Source organism: Vipera ursinii (genome assembly GCF_947247035.1).
Source record: "Vipera ursinii genome assembly, chromosome: 4".
NCBI lineage: Eukaryota > Metazoa > Chordata > Lepidosauria > Squamata > Viperidae > Vipera > Vipera ursinii.
Genome location: NC_139514.1, coordinates 92269992 through 92294875, shown reverse-complemented (window position 1 = coordinate 92294875; position 24884 = coordinate 92269992). Strand labels below are relative to the sequence as shown.

General features: G+C 38.8%; 1 protein-coding gene across 7 annotated transcripts; it reads left to right on the top strand.

The window, feature by feature from the left end:
• Positions 1 to 267: 267 nt before the first annotated feature.
• Positions 268 to 23053, top strand: NAXD (NAD(P)HX dehydratase). Of its 7 annotated transcripts, none has more exons than XM_083363126.1 (11): positions 303 to 343; positions 7430 to 7560; positions 9006 to 9156; positions 10834 to 10879; positions 12210 to 12298; positions 13677 to 13785; positions 16181 to 16231; positions 16311 to 16415; positions 18152 to 18272; positions 19223 to 19343; positions 19912 to 23053. In XM_083363126.1, the coding sequence occupies exons 2-11, from the start codon at positions 7542 to 7544 to the stop codon at positions 20060 to 20062; spliced, it is 963 nt and encodes a 320-aa protein (XP_083219252.1). In that variant the 5' UTR covers positions 303 to 343; positions 7430 to 7541; the 3' UTR covers positions 20063 to 23053. The 7 variants fall into 7 exon arrangements, with proteins under 7 accessions (XP_083219251.1, XP_083219250.1, XP_083219252.1 ...); XM_083363121.1 differs by lacking the exons at positions 303 to 343; positions 7430 to 7560 and adding exons at positions 560 to 3233; positions 5943 to 6317; XM_083363123.1 differs by lacking the exons at positions 303 to 343; positions 7430 to 7560 and adding exons at positions 3111 to 3233; positions 5993 to 6317.
• Positions 23054 to 24884: the final 1831 nt, after the last annotated feature.

Below are 24884 nucleotides of genomic sequence, written 5' to 3'. Positions count from 1 at the left end.
CAAGCTAACTCCTATCCGAATCAACCCACTCCTTTTTATGTTTTAACGCCGTATCTTTTTAAAATAAACATCTTGGTTCGGCTCTAAAAAAAGAAATCCTGCACCTAAATCTGCATTGCTTTACCCATCAACTTTCTGAAGATGTCAATCAATGAAAGAAACCACCTACGATTGGCTTTTCTGTGGGCGGTGCTCCCGCGGAAGGAGAGGGCGGGAAGAGGGCGGCCTGTAAGTTCCCATTGCCGCGGCTGGGCTGTCCACCCGGAAGGAGCGCCGATGGTTTGTGCCAGCCGTTCGCTGGTGTGGTTGGCAGGAGGTGGCGCGAGCCCCGCTTGGTGGCGAGGTAAGGAGGGGAGCGCAGAGCCAGCAAACTGGCGGGGGCGCGGAATAGCTAAAGAGGACCCTGCACACTTGGCGCTTTTCTCCGCGGCAATGATTTGGGGAAGGGGCGCTTATGTAACCGTTGCGTTGGCCTCGGCACTGATTATATTCTGGCTGCAATACGGAAAAGGTATGAAGCGTCTTTGGAGTGTTTATCTCACGTGGGTAAGGCGTACCTTTACGTGTCGGCTGCTGTAAGCAATGCAATAGCACGCCAAAAACACCGCCTGCTTCCATTTAGTCACCTGGAGTCGTACTGTATTTCAGGTTGTCTGTACAGCACGCATTCTCGAACTGTCTCTATCTCACCTCTCTTGCTTTATAGAACACCTTTAAAAGAAAGGACGGGGGGGCGAAAGAAACTTGCTTTGAAACCTTGTATTTACTCAGAAGGAAGAGCCGCTGAGTTCAATGATGATTACTCAGCAGTATATAGATTGCAGGGTTACAGCAGAGTACGCCGATTTGGTGAGAAGTGGATTAATTTGGAGCATGTTTAAGGGCATAGTAAAAAAAGTAAAGGCATTGACGTTCGCCACAATGTTTTCTCTGCAAAATCGCGGAGAAATTTTTACAGCAAAAAAAAAAAGTTACTGGCCTTAAGTCACACTCAAAATGCTAACTTGAAGTTACAAAGTAAAATCGATCCGTTTGTTTCGAGATCACGAAAGGACCGCTCAGTAACAGTCTGCAGTGGGATTAAATTTATCTTGGTCTTACTTTAGGCGTGTTTTTGGGTACCCGTGTCTGGATTTGCTGTATTGAATATTATGCTATATGCCATTTCGCAGATAGTGAATTGGCTTTTCAAGGGGTAGACCACATTTTAGATGTTTCCGATGTTTTCTAGTGCCGCTTACCCCGAATAATTTATGTGCAATCAGGAATATTCAATGGTTAGAGAAGCCAGATGCAGTATCTCTAAAACTGCTTTCGGCGGAGGCGTGGCAAATTCGCAAGAGATCAATCGTTCAGTTTGCATAACACTTCAAACCAGAATATGTATTGTTTGCATTTGGTTTTAATGTGTTCTGCGGCCTCGGCCAACGTGCTTTGTAAAACAAAATTTAGGATTTGGCACACATGCCTGACTACTTCAGTGGTGACTTGTTCACTGAATTGGAAGCAATTCTATACGTATTTTTCAAGGAGACAGTATTTGTACGGTGTGTGGTTCTTATAAGAGGTCCTGATGAAAAGAGGCCGCAAAGATAAAATACACATTTTATTCGGAAAACTGTCACGTATCTAAATGGCATGTGTTTTCTTTTGGAGCGATTCGACCTTGTTTGGGGCACGTTAGGGGGGGGGTATCTGTATTATTTTCTTTTCTTCTGTGGCCGCACACGCACGCCTCTTTTATTTGCAGCAAGGAAGTCTGGTCGGGGCCGCTACGGGCTTCTGCGTGGATCTGGGTCCGAAATTCCATTTTCTTCCTTACCGGCGTAGGGCTCAGATGCCGAGGGAGCCACCCTGTTTGGGGGATGCAGGGGGGCGAGGCCGCGCGCGAGGTGCATTGTCTTCGCCCCCTCCCTCTTCTCAGTTGAAGTTGTGACCCCTGAGTCTCCGCCGCTTTGTGCGTGAACTTGGTGACTGACTGGTGTGCGCGCACGGAGGGGAGGGGGACCGAGTGCAATGCGCGGTGACGCTGGGCTGCCTTGGGCCCTCCGGAGCGGGGGAGGAGGAGGAGGCCGGCTCAGGGCTTCTCATCGGCGCCGAGCTCATACCGTCTCCGCCGGGCCATCTCCGAAGCCGCCGGGCAAGTGAGGCTATGAATCGCCAATCGGCTCTTCAAGTACCGCCACCGCCACCGCTGCCCAGCTCCCGCAGCCCGGCCCAGAGGCGAGGGAGCGGCCACCGCATCGGCGGCTGAAAGGCCAGGCCTGCGCCAGCCGCTTCCACCGAAGCAGCGACGGCGGGGTCCGGCTGCAGCCCGGCGGCGTGGGGAAAGTTTTGCTCGGGGCCGAACGGGCGGGGGCGGGGGCGGCCGCGAAGGGATGAGGAGGGAGCCCGGCGCAGCGCCGGGCTCTCTGCCGCCGCCGGCAAGCCGCGCAGAGGGTGGAGTGGCCGGGCGGCGCGGTGGGCGTTGATCCCCCCTTCTCGCTCGCGGTCCCCGCCGCCCCCTCCCACTCCCCCGCCCGTTTCTCTGCCGGCCGGCCGCGCTCCTCGCCTCCCTGCCCGGGCGGGCCCGGCCATTGCGGCCCCCGGCTGGGCGGGCAGGAGGATGATCACCAACACGCGGGGCTTCCTTTGGTCGGACCTGGAGACGCGGGCGCTGTTGGAGATCTGGGGGGAGGCGGACGTGCAGAGCGCGCTGGACGGCAACTTTCGCAACAGCCATGTGTACCGGGACGTCGCCTGCCGCCTGGCCGAGCTGGGCTTCGAACGCACCCCGGAGCAGTGCCGCATCCGCATCAAGGGCCTCAAGCGCCAGTACTACCAGGCCCGCGAAGGACTCAAGAAGAACGGGCACGCCCGCAAGATCTGCAAATACTACGACGAGATGGATCGCATTCTCAGCTGCCGGCAAGGCGGGCACGGAGTTGCCGAGCGGCCTCTGACCCCGGCGGAGGTGATGGTGGTGGCGGCGACGGCGGCCGGAGATGAAAGCCACCACCAACCCGCCATGGTGCTCGCCGCGCCCCCTTCCGCCAGACAGAGCGGCCTCCGCAACAGCCGCCAGGCGGACGCGGAGGAGCAGGACGACGACGACGACGACAAGGAGGAAGACGACACGGAGTCTTCCCCGCGGGACAACTTCCAGGACGACTCGGGCGAGTGTTCATCTTATGGCGACCACACCATCAAAGTGGAATGTCCCCCCTTCGCCATCCCGCTGCCCCCCGCCGAAAGTGAGTTACTGTACTAAAAAGGGGAGGGGGAGGGCGAGGGATCTATCTTTGACTTCTACTCCTTATCTTTCCAGCCAGTGCCTAGTTGGTTGTGGGTGAGATGCTTCTCCTACCTTAGTTAAGGTCTTGTACCTCACTCTTGTATTTGCTGCCTGGAAACTGAGGCTGCAAACTTTTGCTCTTTGCCCAGAAACTTGCATTGAGCATGGGCATGTATTGGGTTTTTTATACACACAGACACACACACACACACACACACACACACATATGTACAAATACACACACACACACACACACACACATTATATATATATATATATATATATATATATATATATATATATATATATATATATATATATATATATATATACACATATATATATACACATATATATATATATACATATATATTGCACATATATATTGCACAAATAATGAGCTGTCATAAGTTGACTAGTTCCTGTGGATAAGCCCTGAGCCGGGCCAAAACAGGAATGAAAGAGTTAATTAGCAAGGTCCATTCAAAAAACCTTGACAAATACTTAAACATACATTTGCCTTGCCTTCCAGCTAATATAAGAGAGAAGGAACCCGTGGCTCAGGAGGTTAAAACACTGCCTGATATATATAATCAGCCCGGGTTCGAATCTCAGATAAAGGGTATGACTAACTGATGAGAACATAAATAGTTCGAAATGATCATCTTAGCCTCCCAAATTCTTTATTAGCAATTTGAATAATTTGCACAAATAATGAGCTGTCATAAGTTGACTAGTTCCTGTGGATAAGCCCTGAGCCGGGCCAAAACAGGAATGAAAGAGTTAATTAGCAAGGTCCATTCAAAAAACCTTGACAAATACTTAAACATACATTTGCCTTGCCTTCCAGCTAATATAAGAGAGAAGGAACCCGTGGCTCAGGAGGTTAAAACACTGCCTGATATATATAATCAGCCCGGGTTCGAATCTCAGATAAAGGGTATGACTAACTGATGAGAACATAAATAGTTCGAAATGATCATCTTAGCCTCCCAAATTCTTTATTAGCAATTTGAATAATTTGCACAAATAATGAGCTGTCATAAGTTGACTAGTTCCTGTGGATAAGCCCTGAGCCGGGCCAAAACAGGAATGAAAGAGTTAATTAGCAAGGTCCATTCAAAAAACCTTGACAAATACTTAAACATATATACATATATATATATATATATATATATATATATATATATATATATATATATATATATATACACACACACACATATAAACATACACATATATATATCCATTTATGTATAACCTCTCTGTGTGTGTGTACACACACACACAGGTTATATATAAATGGGCATATATAGGTCATTGTGGATTTCCATTTAGAGCAGTGTTGCTCTGTTGTGCTGTGCTTGGCTGGCTTAAAAGTGAATATCTCAAAGATTGCACACCATAAAAATCATATTTTCTCTGTTACATTCTTAGTTCCACCTTTGTCTATCAGAGATCTTAAGAAAAAGTTTCAGCACAGCTGTCACCTTTCTCTCCAGTTCTTGATTAAATTAGCATTTCCAAGCTATCATTCCCAAATGAGTTGGATTTCTGTTTTCACCATCTCATTGAGAGAGATAATAGATATGGTGCAATATGTTGAAGAAATCTGGTCTAGAATATAAGGAGTCTTACCTAATCATACACAACTTAGAGCACATAAAGTGTGAATTATCCTCCTAGATAGAGGCTGGTTAACATTAGTAAATTTCATTTGTTGTAGTAACTGCACTTTATTTTAAAATTAATTCCTATTAACCATATTATAACTGCTTCATTTAATTTAACCAGAAAGAATCCTTGTTCTGCATATGCTAACTGCATATTAAAATATTACCCAGCAACAGCAGGGAGTCAAAAAATGATGTAAGACCTTGGAAATATCTGTCTTGAATTCTCTAAACAATACACTTCATATTCCTGAGGATACTGTCTCATTTATTTATCCATGAAGAAATCAGACGTATCTTGGGATACCAATGAACTTTTTATCCATTTCTTTCATTGAAGGATACAAAGAGTTTTAATACCCATTTACCCCTCAAGCTAATTTTTGATAGGCCTTTTATACACATTCTGTGTAAAAGGAGCAGTATTGTATATTTAGCAATGTTATTTTCTGCAAACATTTTTAGAAAATTATTCATGGAAAGCAACAGTGGTGTTCTACTCTGTGTTTTTTATTTTGCCTAATTCTGGCTTCATAAATTGACAGGCTTAGGTCTGGTAGTTCACACTGTTTTTTACACAGATCTTATATCAAAGACAACATGTATGGTTACATTCCTTGTAATATATCTCTAAAAGTAGGAAAGTAAGCTGATGATAATTAAATGCAATAGAAGTGCTATTAGAGTTGTGTTGTAAACCACCTGAATTACTAATATTGTGATTAAAATAAGCATATATGTTTTTTAGAGATTTTGCCTCAAAATCAGTACACCCTTGCAGAATATGAAAGACTGATTGATTATGGGGTAACATTTTATGGACTATACTCAGTTAATTTCTATGAAGAATACATTAGAGTTGATTATAGCCCACAAGGTATTATACTGTAATGAATATTTACTAGAATGGTACATAGATGAATATGAAATTTTAGGGGTACTTTTTATTACTTCTATTCTTTAAACTATTAAAATTAGCTTGCTTTTGTTTTTAGGTTTTAAACAAATTAATGCTCACACCAATGCACCACCATTATTATCTCAGGCTAAAAGATCAAAAAAGCGACATGCAAATTTAACACTGGACAAAATGATGGAAAAGTTTTTACAACAAAGTATGGATACTGAAGAGAAGTTTTATAAGTATGAAGAACAGCGACTTAAAATTGAAGACAAACGACGTGAAGCAGAGCATGCCAGGGAGCTCCAGATGTTGCAGATGTTGGGACAGATGTTAGCAGGAATCTCTTCCACAGTATCACAAAGGTCCCAGTTTGTACCAAGTAATCCTTCACAAAGATCAAATCACCGATCCTATGGAGAAAATTTTAACTATAATTCTATGACAGCAACATTATCTCCACCCATAGGTACTTCATTCTCTTGCATTTTTGACACATGGATCTACTAATAAGTTTTGTGCACTTAGTTGTGCATCTTTCTAAAAATCAGTGAAATTATACTTGGTATTCTGAGGTTTGTTTTAAAAAATGAATTGTGTTCAGCTAATAAAAATATTTCTGTAGACATGGAGTTTATTTAAAGTTATGCTTTGCTTGAGCATTGCTTTGGAATACAGCATTGTAATGTGTAGCTCATATAGTTCAGCATTTTTAAAGATGTAGAACAGTAAGTTATTATTTTAGATGTTTAAAATGAGATTATATATATATAGATAGTAAAATCCATGCAGGTAGATATCTAATGCTCATAAGCTTCTGGAATTAAATATTTAAAATAATGTAACATTTTCATTAGAATCAAAATTAACTACTTAAAAACCACAAGCATACTGTATAAATAATTGCAGAATACAGTGACCTATTAAAAAGTGACTTGTTTAAAACTTTAAAAAAATCATGGCTTATAGCAGAAAGGAGGGTGTCATCAACCCTCCCTAATACTAAATAGGAGAAGAATGTTTCTTGTTTATAAATAGCAATAGCAGACAATAGCACTGCTTCCCTTTACTACATTACTTTCACTAATCTTCCCCAGTTTTGCCTGCCCCAAATATCATATTCTTCATTTGAGGGCTTTGCAACTTCATTAAGCATTAAAATCTTTCAGATTAATTGTTTCTTATAAACTTCCAGCCAAATGTGGTTATTAGTGCTGGAAGAACTGCACAGTTATGTTAGGTAACTGTGAAAGCACTTCCTGGTTACAGTACTAAATTTACATTCTAAAGCAGCTATTAAGATGCTCTTAAAGCCGTCTTCATGCACAATAGGTTTTGCATAGTTGCACAGTAATACAATGAGCAAAGTTTTAAGTAGGGGAATATGGAATTTGTATCCTGCAGTGTCAGGCATTCCCACCCACTCCCCCAGCACATTTGCTGTGGCACCTTGTATATCACAGGGTTTGCTGGAGACTGAATTGAGGAAACATGAAAAGAATGCTTGCAAATCCTATTGTATTTAGTTGTTACCCTTGGAAATTGTGCATGTTAGGATATGCTTAATATTTCCACCCATAGAGGTCTAGAAGATTTTTGGCAGTGCACAAGTTTCTTATCATCTTATTCCAACCTGCTATGGAACAGAGTTTGAAAACTGGTTTTAGAACAACTCACATAGCTCACTGTGCCGATGTTCTTCAGGACTAGAGGTAACTGCAACTGAATCCAGCTCTATGTATTTGATATAAATAAATTTTGAGCCTCCATTAATTGTGGAGTCCTTGTTTAATTTTTGTTACTTGCTTTCAGATGTTTCAGTACCTTGATACTAGGCACTAACTCGGTGTGAGTTTTACTCACTGTTTATATATAGTCACTTGCGCTGCCAGTTTCTGTGGGGTGAACAGGGAGCACACCCCACACTAATTTGCACTGATGATGTTACCTAGTTGGGTACTGAAATGTCTGCAAGCAAACAAACAAACCTAGAGGACTCCACAGTTCAACCCTGATTGGAGCCTCCATTAAGATTCAGAGTTTCATTCTGAACTTGTAGAATGCTTTATGATTGCTTAGTAAGCTTCATTGTACAAGTGCAATATAAAAATAATACCAGTTTGGTGTAGTGATTAAGATACTGGCCTGGAAAGTAGACTTCTAATCCTTCCTTAGGCATGAAACTCAGCTGGATGACTTTGGGCCAGTTGTTCTTTCCACCCAACTCATTTCACAGGTTCACTAGTTCACATGTGAACCAGACCATCATTACTTATTCAACACAAGAAAAGTTAGCATGATTTGTGAACATAATTGAATTAGTATCTATCTCTTGGCATCTTTTCATTCTGAAGCAATATGTTTTTCGTCAGTTGTAGCATTTTCTCTTTGCAGTCTCATGCATAAGATAGAAGTCAATACATACAGTACATCTGGTTAGTCTTGTTTCTCCTGAGCGACAGATGTTATTTCAGGTGGTTGGCATGCAACAAGTAAAACTTGGTTAAAAAAATTGATTTATGTAAAATCAGTAAAAACTGCCTGGAGCTACTTATAATGTTACAGTTAAGACATCTCCATTTTTTCTCATTAGAATTTTCTCCCAATATATTACATACCTCTTGGAAATCGTTAATAGACAAGTTGAAAAAAACAAACAGGAACTTGATTGTTCAATATGAAACACTTAGATCAATATGTTTAGAGAATTCAGTACATTTTGCACACCTTGGTTTCATAGTGAGTGGGATATCTCAGAATAAAATACATGTGTTTTCTTAAGAGATTTCTTGTGCTTCCAAGTATGTGTGACCATACCCAAGTAGGGAATTGGAAAACTGATGCCTAGATGTGGAAGACTAAAATAATTGATTTGCCAAACTAGACATGTTTTTATATCTGTTAGAAGGTTGATGATTGGGCGGGTGGGGGTAAGTGGTTTATTCAGACATGATAAACAAAAACACACATTGTATACTGTTGTTTGTGAATAAGATTATGTGGAATTTGGGTTGTTAAAATATATTTACAATACAAATATGTTTTAACAGGGCAATTTCTTTAGAAAAAAATTCTTATCTGTGAATACATACGTTAAACATATTAATCTTAAAAGTTTATATTTGTAATATTTATTTATATTTCCTTATTTTTTCAGTTATAGAGAGATCTTTTTCAGTTCACAAAACACATTCCATAAAGGAAATGGAAAATATATTTCAATTGGTGCGAAATGTTATTCCACCTTTAACTGCCAAAAAACATAAAGGCCAAGATGGACGAATAGGAATTGTTGGAGGATGTCAAGAGTAAGTTAAATAAAAATGTACAAATATGTATTGTTACTATACTGTCTCAGACATTACTGTTTATCTTTGTGACATTACTGTTTATCTTTGTTTTTTACTTGTATCACTTTCATACCAATTATTGTAACCTATTGTAACCCAATTAAGCAACCTAAAACTAAGGAGAAATTTCCTGACAGTTAAAACAATTAATCAGTGGAACAACCTGCCTCCAGAAGCTGTGAATGCTCCAACACTGGAAGTTTTAAAGAAGAGAACGGACCACCATTTGTCTGAAATGGTATAGGACAGGGGTGTCAAAATCAATTTCATTGAGGGCCGCATCAGCATTGCGGTTGCCCTCAGGGGGCCAGGTGGGTATGGCCAGGGTGGGCATGGCCTATTGGGTGGGCATGGCTAGAGTGCATATGGCCTACTGGGTGGGCGTGGCCAGCTCTACATCGTTCGCATCAAGGGTGCATATGGGGGCCTGGGCAGGAGTGGGACAGATCTGAGGGTCTCTGGCAGAAGGAGGGTCTCTGGGCCAGGGCCAAGGCAGTGGGGGCCATTCCCTCACTGTTTCCAGTATGGCTTCGCAGGCTGCATGAAACCACTTCGCGGGCCAGATCCGGCCCCCGGGCCTTGTGTTTGACATATCTGGTATAGGATTTCCTGTCTGAACAGGGGGTTGGGCTAGATGACCTCCAAGATCCCTTCCAATTTTATTATTATTTTTGTGCCATTTCTACAGAAAATTATTTTCAATTTTACAATTTTTTTTTCTTGCATGGAAGTAGTAGTCTTCAAATAAAACAACACATATTACTATTACATACTTGGGGCATAGACATTGTGTTAATCTTCAATTAGGATGTCACAGGAAATTCATGCTTTAGGCATTAGAGGTATATCAAGGTATATCTTTTGTGTGTTCCAAATAGCTATTACTATCAAGCAATATGTTGCAAATGTAGCTTAATTCTAACTAGAAAGGTTACTGCTTTAATTAAGTGTTATGTATTGATCTGGAGAAAGTGACAGAAAAAATACATTGTCTTGATCGCTGCCATATTTCTGGACTGTTGGAAAATGACTCCATTTTCAGCATTAGCAAATTAGGGTGATAAATGTGTATCTTATTTATAATTAATATAGTGTTAGCCTACTGAACAGTGAGAGCTTCATTTGGATCTTTAAGTCATCTGACTGCAATTCCACAATTTAGTATATAAATTAGTATCTGTCATAAAAAGCAATACTGTTAAGGAATAAAATGCAGAAATATTTTTGGGATAGTACAGAAAAGTGGAAAGTATTAAATATTAAAATTCACTAAATTTTTAGTTTAAAATTGTATGGTACATGAACTTTTATGAATTAAAAGTTTGTATTTTGTGTGTAAATATATATGATAATCAGTGATTTAGGGTGTTCTTGTCACATTCTACATCTGAAGTTCAAAAGTGAGTATAAATCCTTTAGAATAACTGCATATTGTACAATGATAATAGTTGTGTGAAAAGGCAGTGCAATGTTAGATTTACTATATTTGACAAAAATGTTAATGTTAAGAAAGTATCAGTAGAAATATGCTGATAAAGTGATGTTGCTATATATATCACAACTTTTCCTTGTGATATAAGTTCATTGGTCACATTTTTAGTAAAGTATATATTTCCTGGATTTTTTTATATGCAGGTATACAGGAGCACCATATTTTGCTGCAATTTCTGCTCTCAAAGTGGTATGTTTCTTTTTACATTTGCGTTGAGTACAATTAAAAGATACTGTTGTTTATTCCACAGTTAAACACAATTGGACTATTTAAAAATGTGCTGTACCCTGTTCCCAATACTAGAAAAAAATGATAGTTTTGTATTGGTGAAATGTCTAATTTATTCAGGAAACTGAGATTTTAGTGTATTGATAGTAACTATATGTAGGTCATTGCATGTGTAAATTTTAATATCCATCCATTATCAGACGTAGATATTGGTTACGTAGTGTGTACAATGGTATTAGAAATTTTGGAAATACTGGTAGTAATTACTAAAGCTGCTCCTTAATCATAAATGAAGCCTGAATTTCTTGATGGATTGGAAAATTTAATTTATTCAAGATGAACTGGGTATCCTAACCTGTTGTGTTCCAAATTCTACTCCTTGCTAAAGTTTTGGCCCTGATTTGTTACTTCAGAAATTTGGCAAGTGTTCCTAGGGCACTATGCCAAGAAGAAGAAGAAAGCTGACATTTATATAAAACACCATGCACAGGAGGGGTAAATGTATTGGATTTAGTTATTAATTAAATCAGAGCAGTCATATAACTGGATCATCTTTGGATGCTTGATTTACGACAGTTAATTTAATGACTGTTCTAAAGTTAACAACAACTTTGAAAAAAGTGACTTTTTCACACTTATAACTATTGCAGCATCCTCATGGTCCATGATCAAATTTCAGACACTTGGCAGCGATGTCATATTTATGACATTTGTAGTTTTCTGGGATCGTGTGATCAACTTTTCCAACCTTCTGACAAACAAAGTTGGGCAAGCCAGATTCACTTAACAACTGGGTTACTAATTTAACAACTGCAGCGATTCACCTAACAACGGTGGCAAGAAAGATTGTAAAATGGGGCAAAATTCACTTAACAACTGTCTTGCTTAACAATATAAATTTTGGGCTCAATTGTGGTTATAAATTGAGGACTACCTATATTCATAATGAGTTGTTTCATTTTTTTTATTGGCTGCATTGTAAACTTCATAGGAAGAAACTGTCCTTGTATATTTACACCTAACTTGAATATATTATTTTATTATTAATAAAGTAAGAGAGTTTTAAGTATTGGCTTTTAAATATGGAAAGTATGTTTATTTCTAATCTGGAACAGGTTTTTTTAATTAAAGTTAGTGAGATTTACTTCTTATATTTAATATTGGGGAATAAAAAGGAAAGGGAAACCTGAGAATGTTGAATTTCAGCATGAAATCAAAAGAGAAAAAATGTAACTTTCAGAAATTTTAAATAAATGTTACTAATGATTGAAAACGTGTGCATTTTTTTTAGGGGGCAGACCTATCACATGTATTTTGTACCAAAGATGCAGCAACTGTAATAAAATCTTACAGTCCAGAGCTTATAGTTCATCCAGTTCTGTAAGTATTTTGTCTTTCTTTGGACATGAAAAAAAAACATGCTTAGCCAGCTGCTGTATAACTTAGGGTTTTAACTGAAGAAAGTTAATTCCAATCATAATTTTTAGTGATATGTTCATATCATCATACAAGCCATTGCCTTTCACATCTGTCTAAAGAGTAGAGTATCTTCAGATGAGATCAGTGTGCCTAGAATTAACAGGGTAATATTCAAAACTATTTATGCAAGTGTTCCTTATGTGTCACATGCATTTTTTCATTTTTAATTATAGTAAGTTTTATCTTGCTTGAAACTAGGATCATTTCAGAAAATCATATTGAGATACCTTTTTTTTTCCTTTCATAGAGTTTCTTTAAAAGGCATGTAGGCATTTGATTGGTTCAGAAATTGCTGCGCTCTGAAGTCATTTCAAATTGTTTCTCAAACTTAATAATTTTAAAATGTAAAGACCAGCTTGCAGGTGCCAGTGCCCTGGCTGGCTGGAGAATTGTGGGAGTTTATCCACACCTCTTAAAGTTGCCAAGTTTGAGAAATTCTGTGTTAAACCCTGCAAAAAGGATACCCAGAAAAGGGTGCCTCTTTTCTTTTCTCCCACAAGGAGTGATGCTCAATATTCAAGCCTAGCACTACTTGGATTTTTGTTGAGGCTGAGTTCCAACTGAAAGTTAGGTCCCCTCCCCTTCCCCCCCCCCACACTATTTGTTAAAGCAAAATATTCAGCAGTGCCTGAAAATTTCAAGAGCACCAAGATATTTTATGGAACCCATTGCCTGCGATTGGTCACTAAGTGAATCTAAATGCATACGTCTTACATTGTAAATATTATATGAACTTGGGGATGGGGAGGACATTGGGGATGGGGAGTGGCTAAACAGTCCCGTGAGATGGCACTGAGGGATGGGTCAGGAAGCATGCTGACTGCCCAATTGTATGGAATGGGTAGAAACTAAGGAAGACAGCTTGTCTCTCAGATAACAAGGTCCTTTGCTGTGAAGAACTTCATAGGTGATAACCTGCACCTTAAATTGTTAAACCTACCGTGAAGAGTTCAGTTTTCATGCAAAAATAAGAACACAGTTCTTTACAAACGTAATATTGGGCACTGCTCTTACGAGATACAGAGGGTATTCCCCCCACCCCTCTTCGTTCAATTGCAATGCATCATGCTTTATCCATATCAATAAATTGATATCCCTCTATCCCAATTGTTTTTCAAAGGTAGCTGGATGTTAACTTTTTTTAATCATATGAATGTGATGATCTGTGTTTTCAGGAAAATTTCTATATATCCTTCTAGTAGATGCATAGAAAGAAAAGTGCTATAGTGGTAAACTGGAAGATTGTTTTTTATTCGCATAGTTTGATGTTTCTTTTCAGTGATAGCCCTGATGCTGTGCGTGAGGTAGAAAGCTGGTTACCACGACTTCACTCAGTTGTCATTGGACCAGGACTGGGAAGAGATGATATACTACTTGAACATGCCAAGGTAACTTGGACTTCTTAAGGTATTGCTGGTACATTGCCTGGATACTATTATTATTTTTAAAAAAGAGAACGTCAGCTTTATTATTATTTATGCTTTATGCCATTTCAGAAATGTAAACAATGCTGCATGGCTTGCAAGTTATAAAAGCAAAATAATTTAAATAGAAATCGTTAAAACATCCAGTATTTATTTGTGGCTCCTGCAAGCACGTACAAAAAGTTGTTACAGATGGCTTTGGCTGATTTCTGAGGACCAATTCATAGATAATGGTTTCTATAAAATATATGTGATATTTTACTCCTCTCTGCCTTTGTATCCAGGTGCAAGGTACAGTTTTAGGTATTTATTTTGAATGAATTTTTCTGACACACTTTTGTTGGGAAAGAATGAATGCCAAAATAAAGTTTGCCTTCGCATAGATTCCATTTAATAAATTTATAGTAACACCTGTTGCTTAAGATTGCAAATGCCTGTATCATGGCACTACAAGAATTGCAACATGTGGAAAGTGACTTTATTTGGAATTGTTGAAGAAGAACTAAAAAAACGGAACTGATTTTTTCCTTGAGGAAGAAAAGAAAATGTTTCACTTCTCAATCAAGAAGCTTCATTGGTTCTGACAGCAGGGGGCAATGGAAGGATAGGTACTGACAATTGAGACTGGATGGTGAGGGAATGGAAAGATAAGTTCTGATAGGATGGTGGGTGGGGATGGAAGGATTGTAATTTTTTGCAGTCATCTGATTGTAATCACTCTCTGAGAGCTGTTGAGGCCACTTGGGTTTTATGCCCTTAGGGTCACCTGAATCAGGGTGTGATTGGTTGTGAAATCTTCTTGAAACTGCTGCAAGAGCTGCATTGTAAACTAGAGATGGGTGGTGTCTTATTAGCCCTCCCCCATTGAGGGAGGGGTGTTCAATTCTAACAAAGATGGATTCTTTTACCCTACTTTCAAACCAATGATCCTCTCTATCCAAAATGTGGACTTTGCTGTCTTCAAAAGAGTGACCTTTCTCTTTCAAATGCAGTTGGACCACTGAATCTTGTCCTGATGGGTTTGATCTCCTTTGTTGTGCCATGCACTTGTGAAGTGGTTGTTTTGTTTCACCAATGTACAGATCTGCACATGCCTCACTGCACTGTATTGTCTATATATCACATTGCTTAATTTGTGTTTTATCCTTGGAATGGACAAGCTTCTCCTGTAGTGTTTCTTGGGTTTAAAGTGTACATGTATTTTAGATTGGTTGAAAATCCTCTTGAGCTTTTCTTGAAAGGAGAAAAAATTCCCATGTGGTTTGTTTCACTAAGGCAGAAGCCTTGATCACTCTTTAGAAGACAGCAAAATCCACATAAACCCCCAGGTGGCCTTAACAGCTCTCAATGAGTGCTAATGACCAGGTGACTGCAAGGAAATACAATCCTTCCATCCTCTCCCCCCACCCCCTACCATCATCCTACCAAAACCTACCCTTCCATTCTCTCTTCCCCCCATCAGAACTGATGAAGCTTTTTGGATGAGAAGTGAAATGTTTTCTTCTTCTTCCCTCGAAGAAGAAAAACAATCCAGCTGCTCTTTGAAGGAAAAAAAAACCTTTAACAATTCCCAATAAGCCATTTTTTTCAGTGTAAGAACTTTAATAGTCATTGTGTAGGTAAGATAGGTAGAGCGGAAGTGTAGTAGAGCATATCCATGAACAGTAAGCAATATATTTACACACATTCAAGAAATAATGAAGCTAAGAAGGAAACCAGAACGCATCCCCTTCAGCAGGCAACCCCCAGATAAGCAAGGATTAACAACAGGCAAGCAGTCAAGCAGCAAACAATACCCTAATAAAGGGACTACCAAGTTGAAAATAATACCACCAAAATTGACAGGGAAACCTGCTGTATATAAACAGGGAGCAAATCCCACACTCACTCACACTGATGGTGTTACCTACTTAGGTAATGAGCTACACATACATTCTCTTCTACTGAATGGGATTATTATGGTTGGATTTTTTTACAGTTTGCTTTTATCCTAAAAAGCTTATTTGTATTGGCTTTGCATGCATTTTTAATATGTGCTTTTAAATGTGTGGGAAGTCTTCAATAGATTCACTAAAGGAATGTGAAACTATATGTGAACATATTTTTTGGTGAAAATATTATTGTGGAAGCGAAAGAGGAAAATGGCAAGAGTAATAAATGTGATATAGAGCGTTTGTGCTTTTTAGAAGAGGTGTTTTATTATTTGGAATGGTTTGAATTTTATTCTGTTTTATTTAAAATGTTGAAGTTGCCTTTTATTCAAAATGTATTACTTTTTGCAAAAGGAGAAAAGAATTACATTTTCCTGTTGCAATGTTACGATATTTAATTTACAGTTTTTTTTTTTATATATAAATAGGGCATTATAGAAAAATCCAAGGTCAAAGGAATTCCTATTGTGATTGACGCTGTAAGTATGTTAATTTTATTAATTTGTTTAAATGATTTTGAACTTATCATTAAATATTTCTTCCTATTGCCTCATGCAGGATGGTTTATGGCTCATTGCCCAACAGCCGTCTCTTATTCAGGGTTATCCTCGAGCTATTCTTACTCCAAATGCTATGGAATTTAGCAGACTCTATGAAGCTATGGTGAGTCCATACGGTTCTTAGTTACATTTCATAGAGCCTTGGTGGAGCAGTGGGCTAATGCCTCCTTAAGGTAACACCAGCTGCCTGCCATTAGTGCAGGTTCGCATCCTACCAGGCTCAAGGTTGACTCAGCCTTCCATCCTTCCGAGGTAGGTAAAATGAGGACCCAGATTGTTGGGGGGCAATAAGCTGACTTTGTAATAATGCCGCTTGGGGTGTGTGTGAAAGCCCTAACAAGCAGGCATATACATAGAATGAAGGCTACTGCTAAGCTTGTAAGCCGCCCTGAGTCTTCGGAGAAGGGCGGGATATAAATGGAATTAAAATAAAATAAATAAATAAATTTCCATGAGGGAAGACACTGCAAACCCAAATTACATTTACTAATGTAGAACTTCAATAATTAATCAAATAGGCTTTGTGATTTTAGCCCAGTTTAAGCTTTTTAAAGCATAAATTTCTAGGCTCTCAATCAGATTGGGTGGGGGATAAGAGTTCACCATGCTGTAATGACACCCAGAGAAGGTGACATTTAATCTCAAGATTGCTTCCTTATTTAATAAACAAATTAGGCTGCCCACCTTAACCTACGTATTTACAGTATGTATGGTGTCTATGTAGTAAACATTAAAAAGGCAGTTTTTGACAAAATCATATGTGTTTGTAGTTTGTCTAGCTACAGATAACTACAGTCCCTATATATACAGGTAGTCTTTGTTTAGTGACCATAATTGGGATGGGCAGATCTGTTGTTAAGCAAAGCCTGACATTAAATGGGAAATCATGTATCTGTGACTGTGCTTTTCTTTTCCCATTCCCCTGCCCTTTGGAACATTCATCTGGGCACTGGATAATTAGCAAGAAGGGAATTAATATTTGTATTTAGATTTATTGAAAAGGAAGGGATTACAAGAGAGTAGGTAGGCACACAATTGAGAATTCTCATTGAAAGCAGTGCAGTGGTGCCAGCAGAGGTCAAGCACAGGACAATGTGTGCTGGCTATAATGGTGATCACACAGACTGAGGGATGCCGTTCAGTCATAAATGTGGTCATTGGTTGTAAAATTATTTTTCACCACCATTGTAACTTTGAACAGTAACTGAGGCAACTCAGTGACTGAGATCTAACTATAGAGGCAATAGATCACAAGTCTAGCTGGCTAGGCTAGGTTTGAGTTTGAGAAGGATTTAGACAAGATGGCTTCATGCACCTGCCTCATTTTGTGCAATAGGATTAAAAAAAACTAAGTTACCATCCATCTTCAAGTAGTTTGGTCAATCTTCCAACACTTCATACTTTTCTACATGAAAAGCATCATCTCATCAAGGTCAAATGTAACTGTCTCTTGCTTGAGAATGACATGTTTTGAAATCATTGCTTGTGTCTTAAAGAGAAAGCTTCGTTCTAGTATTTTTTTTAACATTACACAAGTTAAAACTTTCCAAAGCAAACCCTTCTAAGATCTGGGACCTGCTTTGAGTGGATTTTTGTACCCCTTCTTTTACATATCTCCATTCACTTTTGCATAAATAAGTGCAGATAGCTTGTGAACAGATCAAGTGAGATATAGTAAGACTTGTTATAAATATGGCAACATCTGTTGTATGGCTAATAGAACTATAGTTGAGCAGGCAGCTAACATTTCATAACATAAAAGTTTAAAAATAGTATGATGAATTCTTCATTACTTGCTGCAATTAATTCTGTATGAGTTCTCCCTTTGCTCCTTTCTAGCTTAGAGATCCTGTAGATAGCAGTGATTATCATGGATGTCTGTTAAGACTCAGCCAAGCCTTGGGGAATTTGACAATTGTTCAGAAAGGCGAACGAGACCTCATTTCAGATGGAGAAAAAGGTATATGAAAGAAACACAAAGCAAATATTTTTATAAGTTAAACATTTTTTCCAATATGGGTAGATGGTAAAGGTAAAGGTTCCCCCGCACATGCGTGCTAGTCGTTTCCAACTCTAAGGGCCGGTGCTCATCTCCGTTTCAAAGCCGAAGAGCCAGCGCTTGTCCGAGGATGTCTCCGTGGTCATGTGGCCGGCATGACTAGACGCCAAAGGCACACAGAACGCTGTTACCTTCCCACCATAGTGGTCCCTATTTTTCTACTTGCATTTTTACGTGCTTTCGAACTGTTAGGTTGGCAGAAGCTGGGACAAGTAACAGGCGCTCACTCTGTTACGTGGCACTTGGGATTTGACCCACCAAACTGCCGACCTGATCGACAAGCTCAGCGTACTAACCCACTGAGCCACCGCGTCCCTATTAGGTAGATGGTATGGGAAGATAAAACCAAATGCAGGTGCATGCATTTAATATATTAAGGGAGTACTAGCAGTTATTTTGCTAGTCATTGGTCAAAATCATATTCTATGATTTTAAAATATACATAGATTGGCCATCAGAGCTATTTGATAATGTAAATGTACAGTGAAATTATTAAATAAAAATTGCTGTCGCTAAAGAGGTCCTTGTCTTAAACCTTTGAAGTTAATGTAATAATGCAAAAATAAATATGTAATAGGAAAAAAGACAGTCCTATGCCTGTTCAGCGAAATGTAGTTCTGAGTCCATGTGCACATAACAGTGTTTAAATATTAATCTTATAAAATAGATAGATAACATAAAACAGTTTCTGTTAACAAATTGGTTAAATTCAGTTCTGGTCATACTTAAAAATGAACTTTGCAATTAAAGATACACTTGCTTGCTATACTTCATATCTACATTTTTTCAGTTCTCCCACAACTCTGTTCAATAAGGATTATTTTCAGTTCCTTTCCTTTTTTGTGTTACAGTGCTTGTATGTAGCCATGAAGGAAGCAGCAGGAGGTGTGGGGGACAAGGAGACATCCTCTCTGGGTCCCTTGGAGTCCTAGCCCACTGGGCCTTTCTTGCGGGACCAGAAAAAACAAATGGGTAAGGCATGTTATGCATTCTGATCAGCTTCTCTTGATTGATGGGTATCTTTATAGAACAATTCAGCATATGCCCAATTTACAGCTGCTCTGTGAGAAAAATAGGCGGTTTCTAAATTTGATAGATAAGCAAATAAATAAATTTCTATTAGCAGCTGAATAGATCCAGCATCATGGCTAATATTGCAATGTTTGGTGCAACTGTTTGCAAAATCATCAGACATGAACTGAACATAACGCTGGTAAAATACATTAATTTTATACTTGTTTTTTTTCTTATGCTACTTTATCAATTTTAGTCCTTATCCCTTTGAGAAATCCTCACCTGGTTCAGGATGTTTTTATTGTTACTTGCATTTTAGTCCACAGTTGGACATACAGGTCTGGGATATTTAGCATCTTTTAACTCTGATCTGGTGGGCAAATGGGATCCATCATTATTATCGCTTTCATTGCTCTTACCGCCTGTTTGTACTGGCCTAAGAACTAGCAAAGATTTGTTGGTTTGTTTGTGCTTCTGATAGTCATGCTCATTTCAGATTTAATTGGGATTCTTGTTTCTATTTTAGTCAAAATCCCTTTCTAGTGGCTGCATTTGGAGCATGTTCACTTACAAGGCAGTGCAACAACCAAGCCTTTCAGAAATTTGGACGGTCTATGACAGCTTCTGACATGGTTTTAGAAATTGGAACAGCCTTTAATAAACTTTTTGAAACCTAAGACCAAAGCAGCAGAAGAGGAAAAAGAAGAAGTCTGACAGCCATGAAAATTGCAGTAGGATATCCTTGTACAATGCATCCCTTTTCAAGTGCTGTTAGCAGTAATGGTATACTAGGTAGTTTTTATTTTTTAAAATAAAAAGTGTAGGTATTTTTAACGGTTTGGATTTTTTTTCTTTTCCTTATTTTGGGCTGAACAAGTTGTAGTTGCAGATGTTATAATAAAACAAAACTGAAAGTATTTCCTCTGTTCTATCTTACAGGTTGGTTTTTGAGCAATAATTACCAGTAGCAAAAAATACTCATTTGATAGGCAACATAAAGATAAACCAACTGTGGATTCATAAGCCCCATGCTTATTTTCTAGTAAGTACTTACGTGGATATTCTCAGTCATCTAGGTCATACTTGTCTCAAAGGTACTTTTCCAAAAGGCAACTAGATGATGTTTTTTCCTTAAGGAAGATGAGTTTTGCTTCTCATGTAAGAAGCTTCATCAATTCTGACTGAGTGTTGGGGAGATGACAGGATGTTGGGGAGAAGACGGAAGGATCATGTTTCTTTGCAGTCATCTGGTTTTTAGCATTCTCTCTGAGAGTACACTCTGAGACTCAGTGGCTCTACAAGAGTGTTAACAACCAGATGACTGCAAATAAATATCCTTCATTTCCCCCCCCCTCCCATTCGGTCAGAAATGATGAAGCTTCTTGGTTGAGAAGCAAAATGTCGTCTTCCTCAAGGAAAATATAGTTCAGTTGCCTTTTGGAAAAGCATATTCGAGGTAAGTATTTAAAGGCTCGTGGCCTGCACTTACTAATTTCAATGGAAGGAAAATTATATGTGAAGGTCTCCCATTGAAATGAATGGGATTTTAAAGTACTTTGGTGGCTTGTATTACAATATTCTTCCACCATCTCAGCTTCCTAATTTGATTTGCAAGAATTAATTTGTTTTGTTCTTGCAATAATTGCCGAGGTTCAGTTCTTTGCACTTAGTATGCCACTTTTGATAAGTGCCGTCTTTGAGCAGAGACTGCATGCAAATTGCCTTTGACTCCTTAGTCTATAAAGACACTAATTTTTGTTCCTTCTTGAAAGGGGGGGGTTGGAAATGTATTGCTAGTTTTTGTTTTAAAGTAGCACCAAGAAGCTGTAAATCATGGCATGTTTAGCTGAACATATTAAAGCTTCATTTGTTATTCAGTGCTAGTTTAGAACATAAAACCAAATCATTTGTGGAGAAATCAGGCATACCTGGAATTGGGAGTTCAGCAGGTTATATTACAAAAGAGGGAATGTTTTAGAAACGGCTCACCACGAGCAGCTTTTGCGTAGATCCCTCAGTCTTTGCACAGCGATTATGGATAATAGAAAGTGCCCTTCATGCTTTTATACTAGCATTAAAAATCATCTTGTAACATACTACTTACATGTGGACGTATTTTTAGTGGGGAAAATCACCAGCATTGAAGTGGTTCAAAAATGAAAAGTGAAGTATTAACCTTAATTGCACAATAAGATCACTCAGCTCACAGTAGACTGCAACATAGAGAGAAGATAGTTCAAAGCTCAGTAGCAATTTATTCTTAACGTCCTTGCAATAAAGGCTATAGAACCATCCAAGAGCATTCAGCTGCCCTAAATGTATCCTGTTAGTTTTACTGAATAAAAAGCTTAATTTAGTATGATTGAACTAAATATTTTGATTTCAGCAGTTTCATCTCATAGTAATTGTTTTTAAAAGATTGCAAAAAAAGATGGAATATAATTGGTTTTTACTTGAATGATTAACAGTCTGCTACTATGCATATTTACTCAGAAATAATGTCCAACAAGTCAGTGGAACTTGTTCCAAAGTATATATGTGGACAACTTAAGCCTTAGTATATACTCTCTAGTGCTAAATTAGCACTCCTCTTTGTATACGGACAGTTGCTATTGGGGTTTGTTACAAGGTACAGTAGTTAACCACTATTTAATGCTAACTTTCTTTGGCAAGCAGGAAATTGCTCTGTATAAATTCAGTGCTTATGGTTAACATTTCAGTGCACTGAGATTTCTACCTCAGAACATTTGTTTTCTTTATATTAAGAGTCTTCTCTTCTTTGGTTCTATCAAAGTTCAGAGCACAGCTCATTAAAAAAAATTAAGGTACAAGTTGTGCTACTTGGAAGTATGGGTGAGGGATAGATCTGCTATATGTGGAAGGACAGCAAGGAAGAAAGTACCTGTGGGCCTCAGCCTTTCTTCCAATTATAGAGATTGGCATAATTTTTCTTTCTGAATTGTTGAATTGTCTCTAAAAAGAACCAGTTTCTCTGGAACCAAAAATATTTCAAAATGAGAATCTGCCCGAAGCAGATCCCATATTGTACTCCTGCATCCAGAAAATTGCTGTTATAATTCAATAATTATTCTTCCTGTCTGTGTAAGTGACTAGGATGTTATGTTATACAAATAAGTTTTATATGCCTAGCATCCACATCTAAACCACCCAGTGTGATTTTTTATTTCTTGCATGTTGGAGGGAATCTGCAGTAGGGCAGGCACATTGTGTCTAAACCCTATATTTCTCATATCTGCTCCATTATACAAAGTGAAATTATTTGAGGTACAAAAGGATGAGAAGCAAGTCAACCATTCAAGATGCTTCATTTGTGAGTGTTAGATCCATAAAGTGGAATGGATTCCCTGTGTTGTTGAAGTCATAGCAAAGTCTTGACAAAAGAAGATGTTAACCATACAGTATTTTCAATTAACATGTACCAGAATTCTCCCATAAAATTGAAACCATCATATTAGAGCTGAGAGATGGGAAAGGTAAACATTTAAATTAAATTTGTAGGGAAACCAAATGTCCAATTTTTCAGACGGCTCAGATGAATAATTACATTAAATTTGCCTGTTTTTTATGTTGTTCACTAGTGTATAAAGATTACATTTGAAATTTTCTGAAGCTGTAGGAGTTTCTTTTGAGGAAATAAAAATGACAGATTGAAATAACTGTAGTGAGTTTGTTCATCCTGACTTTGCTAATGAATCTGTGATATATATTTATATTTATATTTATATTTATTTGAATTATATACCGCCCTTCTCCTGAAGGACTCAGGGCGGTGTACAGGGCAATAAATATCAAAAATACAAGATACAAAAGTTAAAAAAACATTAAATAATTGTGCCCGATGCAATAAATTAGTTAAAATCAATGTTAAAACCCCAAACCGATCAGACCAGGCCGGCTTGTTCGAATAAATAAGTTTTTAGATCACGTCGGAAGGAGCGAAGGTCGGGAGCCATCCGGAGCTCAACCGGTAAGCGGTTCCAAAGGTCTGGCGCGCCCACAGAGAACGCCCTCCCCCTGGGGGTCACCAGTCGACATTCTCTGACCCTGTGGCACCCTGAGGAGGCCCTCTCTGTGGGAGCGCACTGGACGGAGGGAAGTTGACGCCGGCAGCAGGTGCTCCCGTAGGTAATCTGGACCCATGCCATGTAGGGCTTTATAGGTCATCACCAGGACCTTGAATCTCACCCGGAGGGCAACTGGAAGCCAATGCAGCTCACGGAGCAGAGGTATAACATGGGAGTATCAGGAGACCCCCAACACAACTCGCTGATATGGCATTCAGCTTGTTTCCTTTTTAAGCTGCATTTACTTGCCTCATTACTGCAGTTATTTTCATTTCTCCCTGCAGAAAAATAAATAAGAATTCATTTATTCCATCAACTGCCAGTACCAGCGTACAATAGCGTTCAGTTAAGATATTTATTTCCATGTGGATGTCACAAGGGATTAAGCAAAACCTTTCTCTAACCAGTATCTCAAGACATGTTCATTAATAGGAGACCCCAACATCTTGAATTGATAAGAACATTTGCATTGCACTGCAAACTTTCCTTCAAAATGGATTTGGGGTTGCTGTATTCATTCAGAAAATAGTTGTCCCGGTGATGGAACCTTACAAAGCAACTGGTTATAAGGTCAGCTCCACAAGGATGCATCTCGTCACACGATAAGCTTTTTTCCTATTTCGATGGGGCCCATTTAGAGCTTAGAAGCATTCTTGAAAATAAAGATGTCAAGTCAAGACACTTGTTCTTCAGCATGCCAGTTTCCCATAATTTTAATTTAAAAAATGTTTAAAAAAATCAAATTCAGGAAACTTTCTGGGTACCCAAAATAGTATTTGCATATGTATTAGGGCTTCTGGTTCTGTGTAGCCAAATCCAGTCATATAAAGCAAAAGGGAAAAAAGTACACTTTTCTATTGCTAGTGTGCACCATCACTTTTGAACTTAATTTTCACTGGTTGTTCTGTCAGATCTAGCTTTGTACAACTTGTGGCCATACAAAAATTGTGTTTTAGTGGCTCTGTGATTTCTTCTATTATAATGCAGTTAATCCCTTAGCAAGGGATAAATGAGCATGAACAAACGAAGTACTTTTCTGCCACAATATATAAATCTCAGCTCAGAAGTAATTTCCATTCTATATAGGATTTATTGCTGCAAATGGTGCTTATCCCCGTAACTATCAATGAAGGAGGGTTACCCTCTTGATGTGGCGGAAAGGTCTTCAGCAGCTTTGGAGGCAGACTCATTTCAGAATGAATAAAATTAAGCACTCTTGTGCTTCATTTTTTTCCTCTGGTGATATTTTATGTACGCTGTACTTGGTCCTCTCTCCTCATCTAGGACAATGGCAGCTATTCTTTTTTCTTCCTCTACACACATCTTAAATTGCCAAATTTGAAAAACACTGTTCTACACAGTTCTGAATTCAAGAGTGCTCACTCGCAGGATTGAACAGATGGGCAATTTCTAG

Coding starts and splice junctions, on each gene's coding strand:
- NAXD (XM_083363121.1), top strand. CDS start 2,606: ATGATCACCAACACGCGGGGCTTCCTTTGGTCGGACCTGGAGACGCGG. Junction 6,318..9,005: donor AACATTATCTCCACCCATAG/GTACTTCATTCT, acceptor TTATTTTTTCAG/TTATAGAGAGATCTTTTTCA. Junction 16,232..16,310: donor TTCCTATTGTGATTGACGCT/GTAAGTATGTTA, acceptor TGCCTCATGCAG/GATGGTTTATGGCTCATTGC.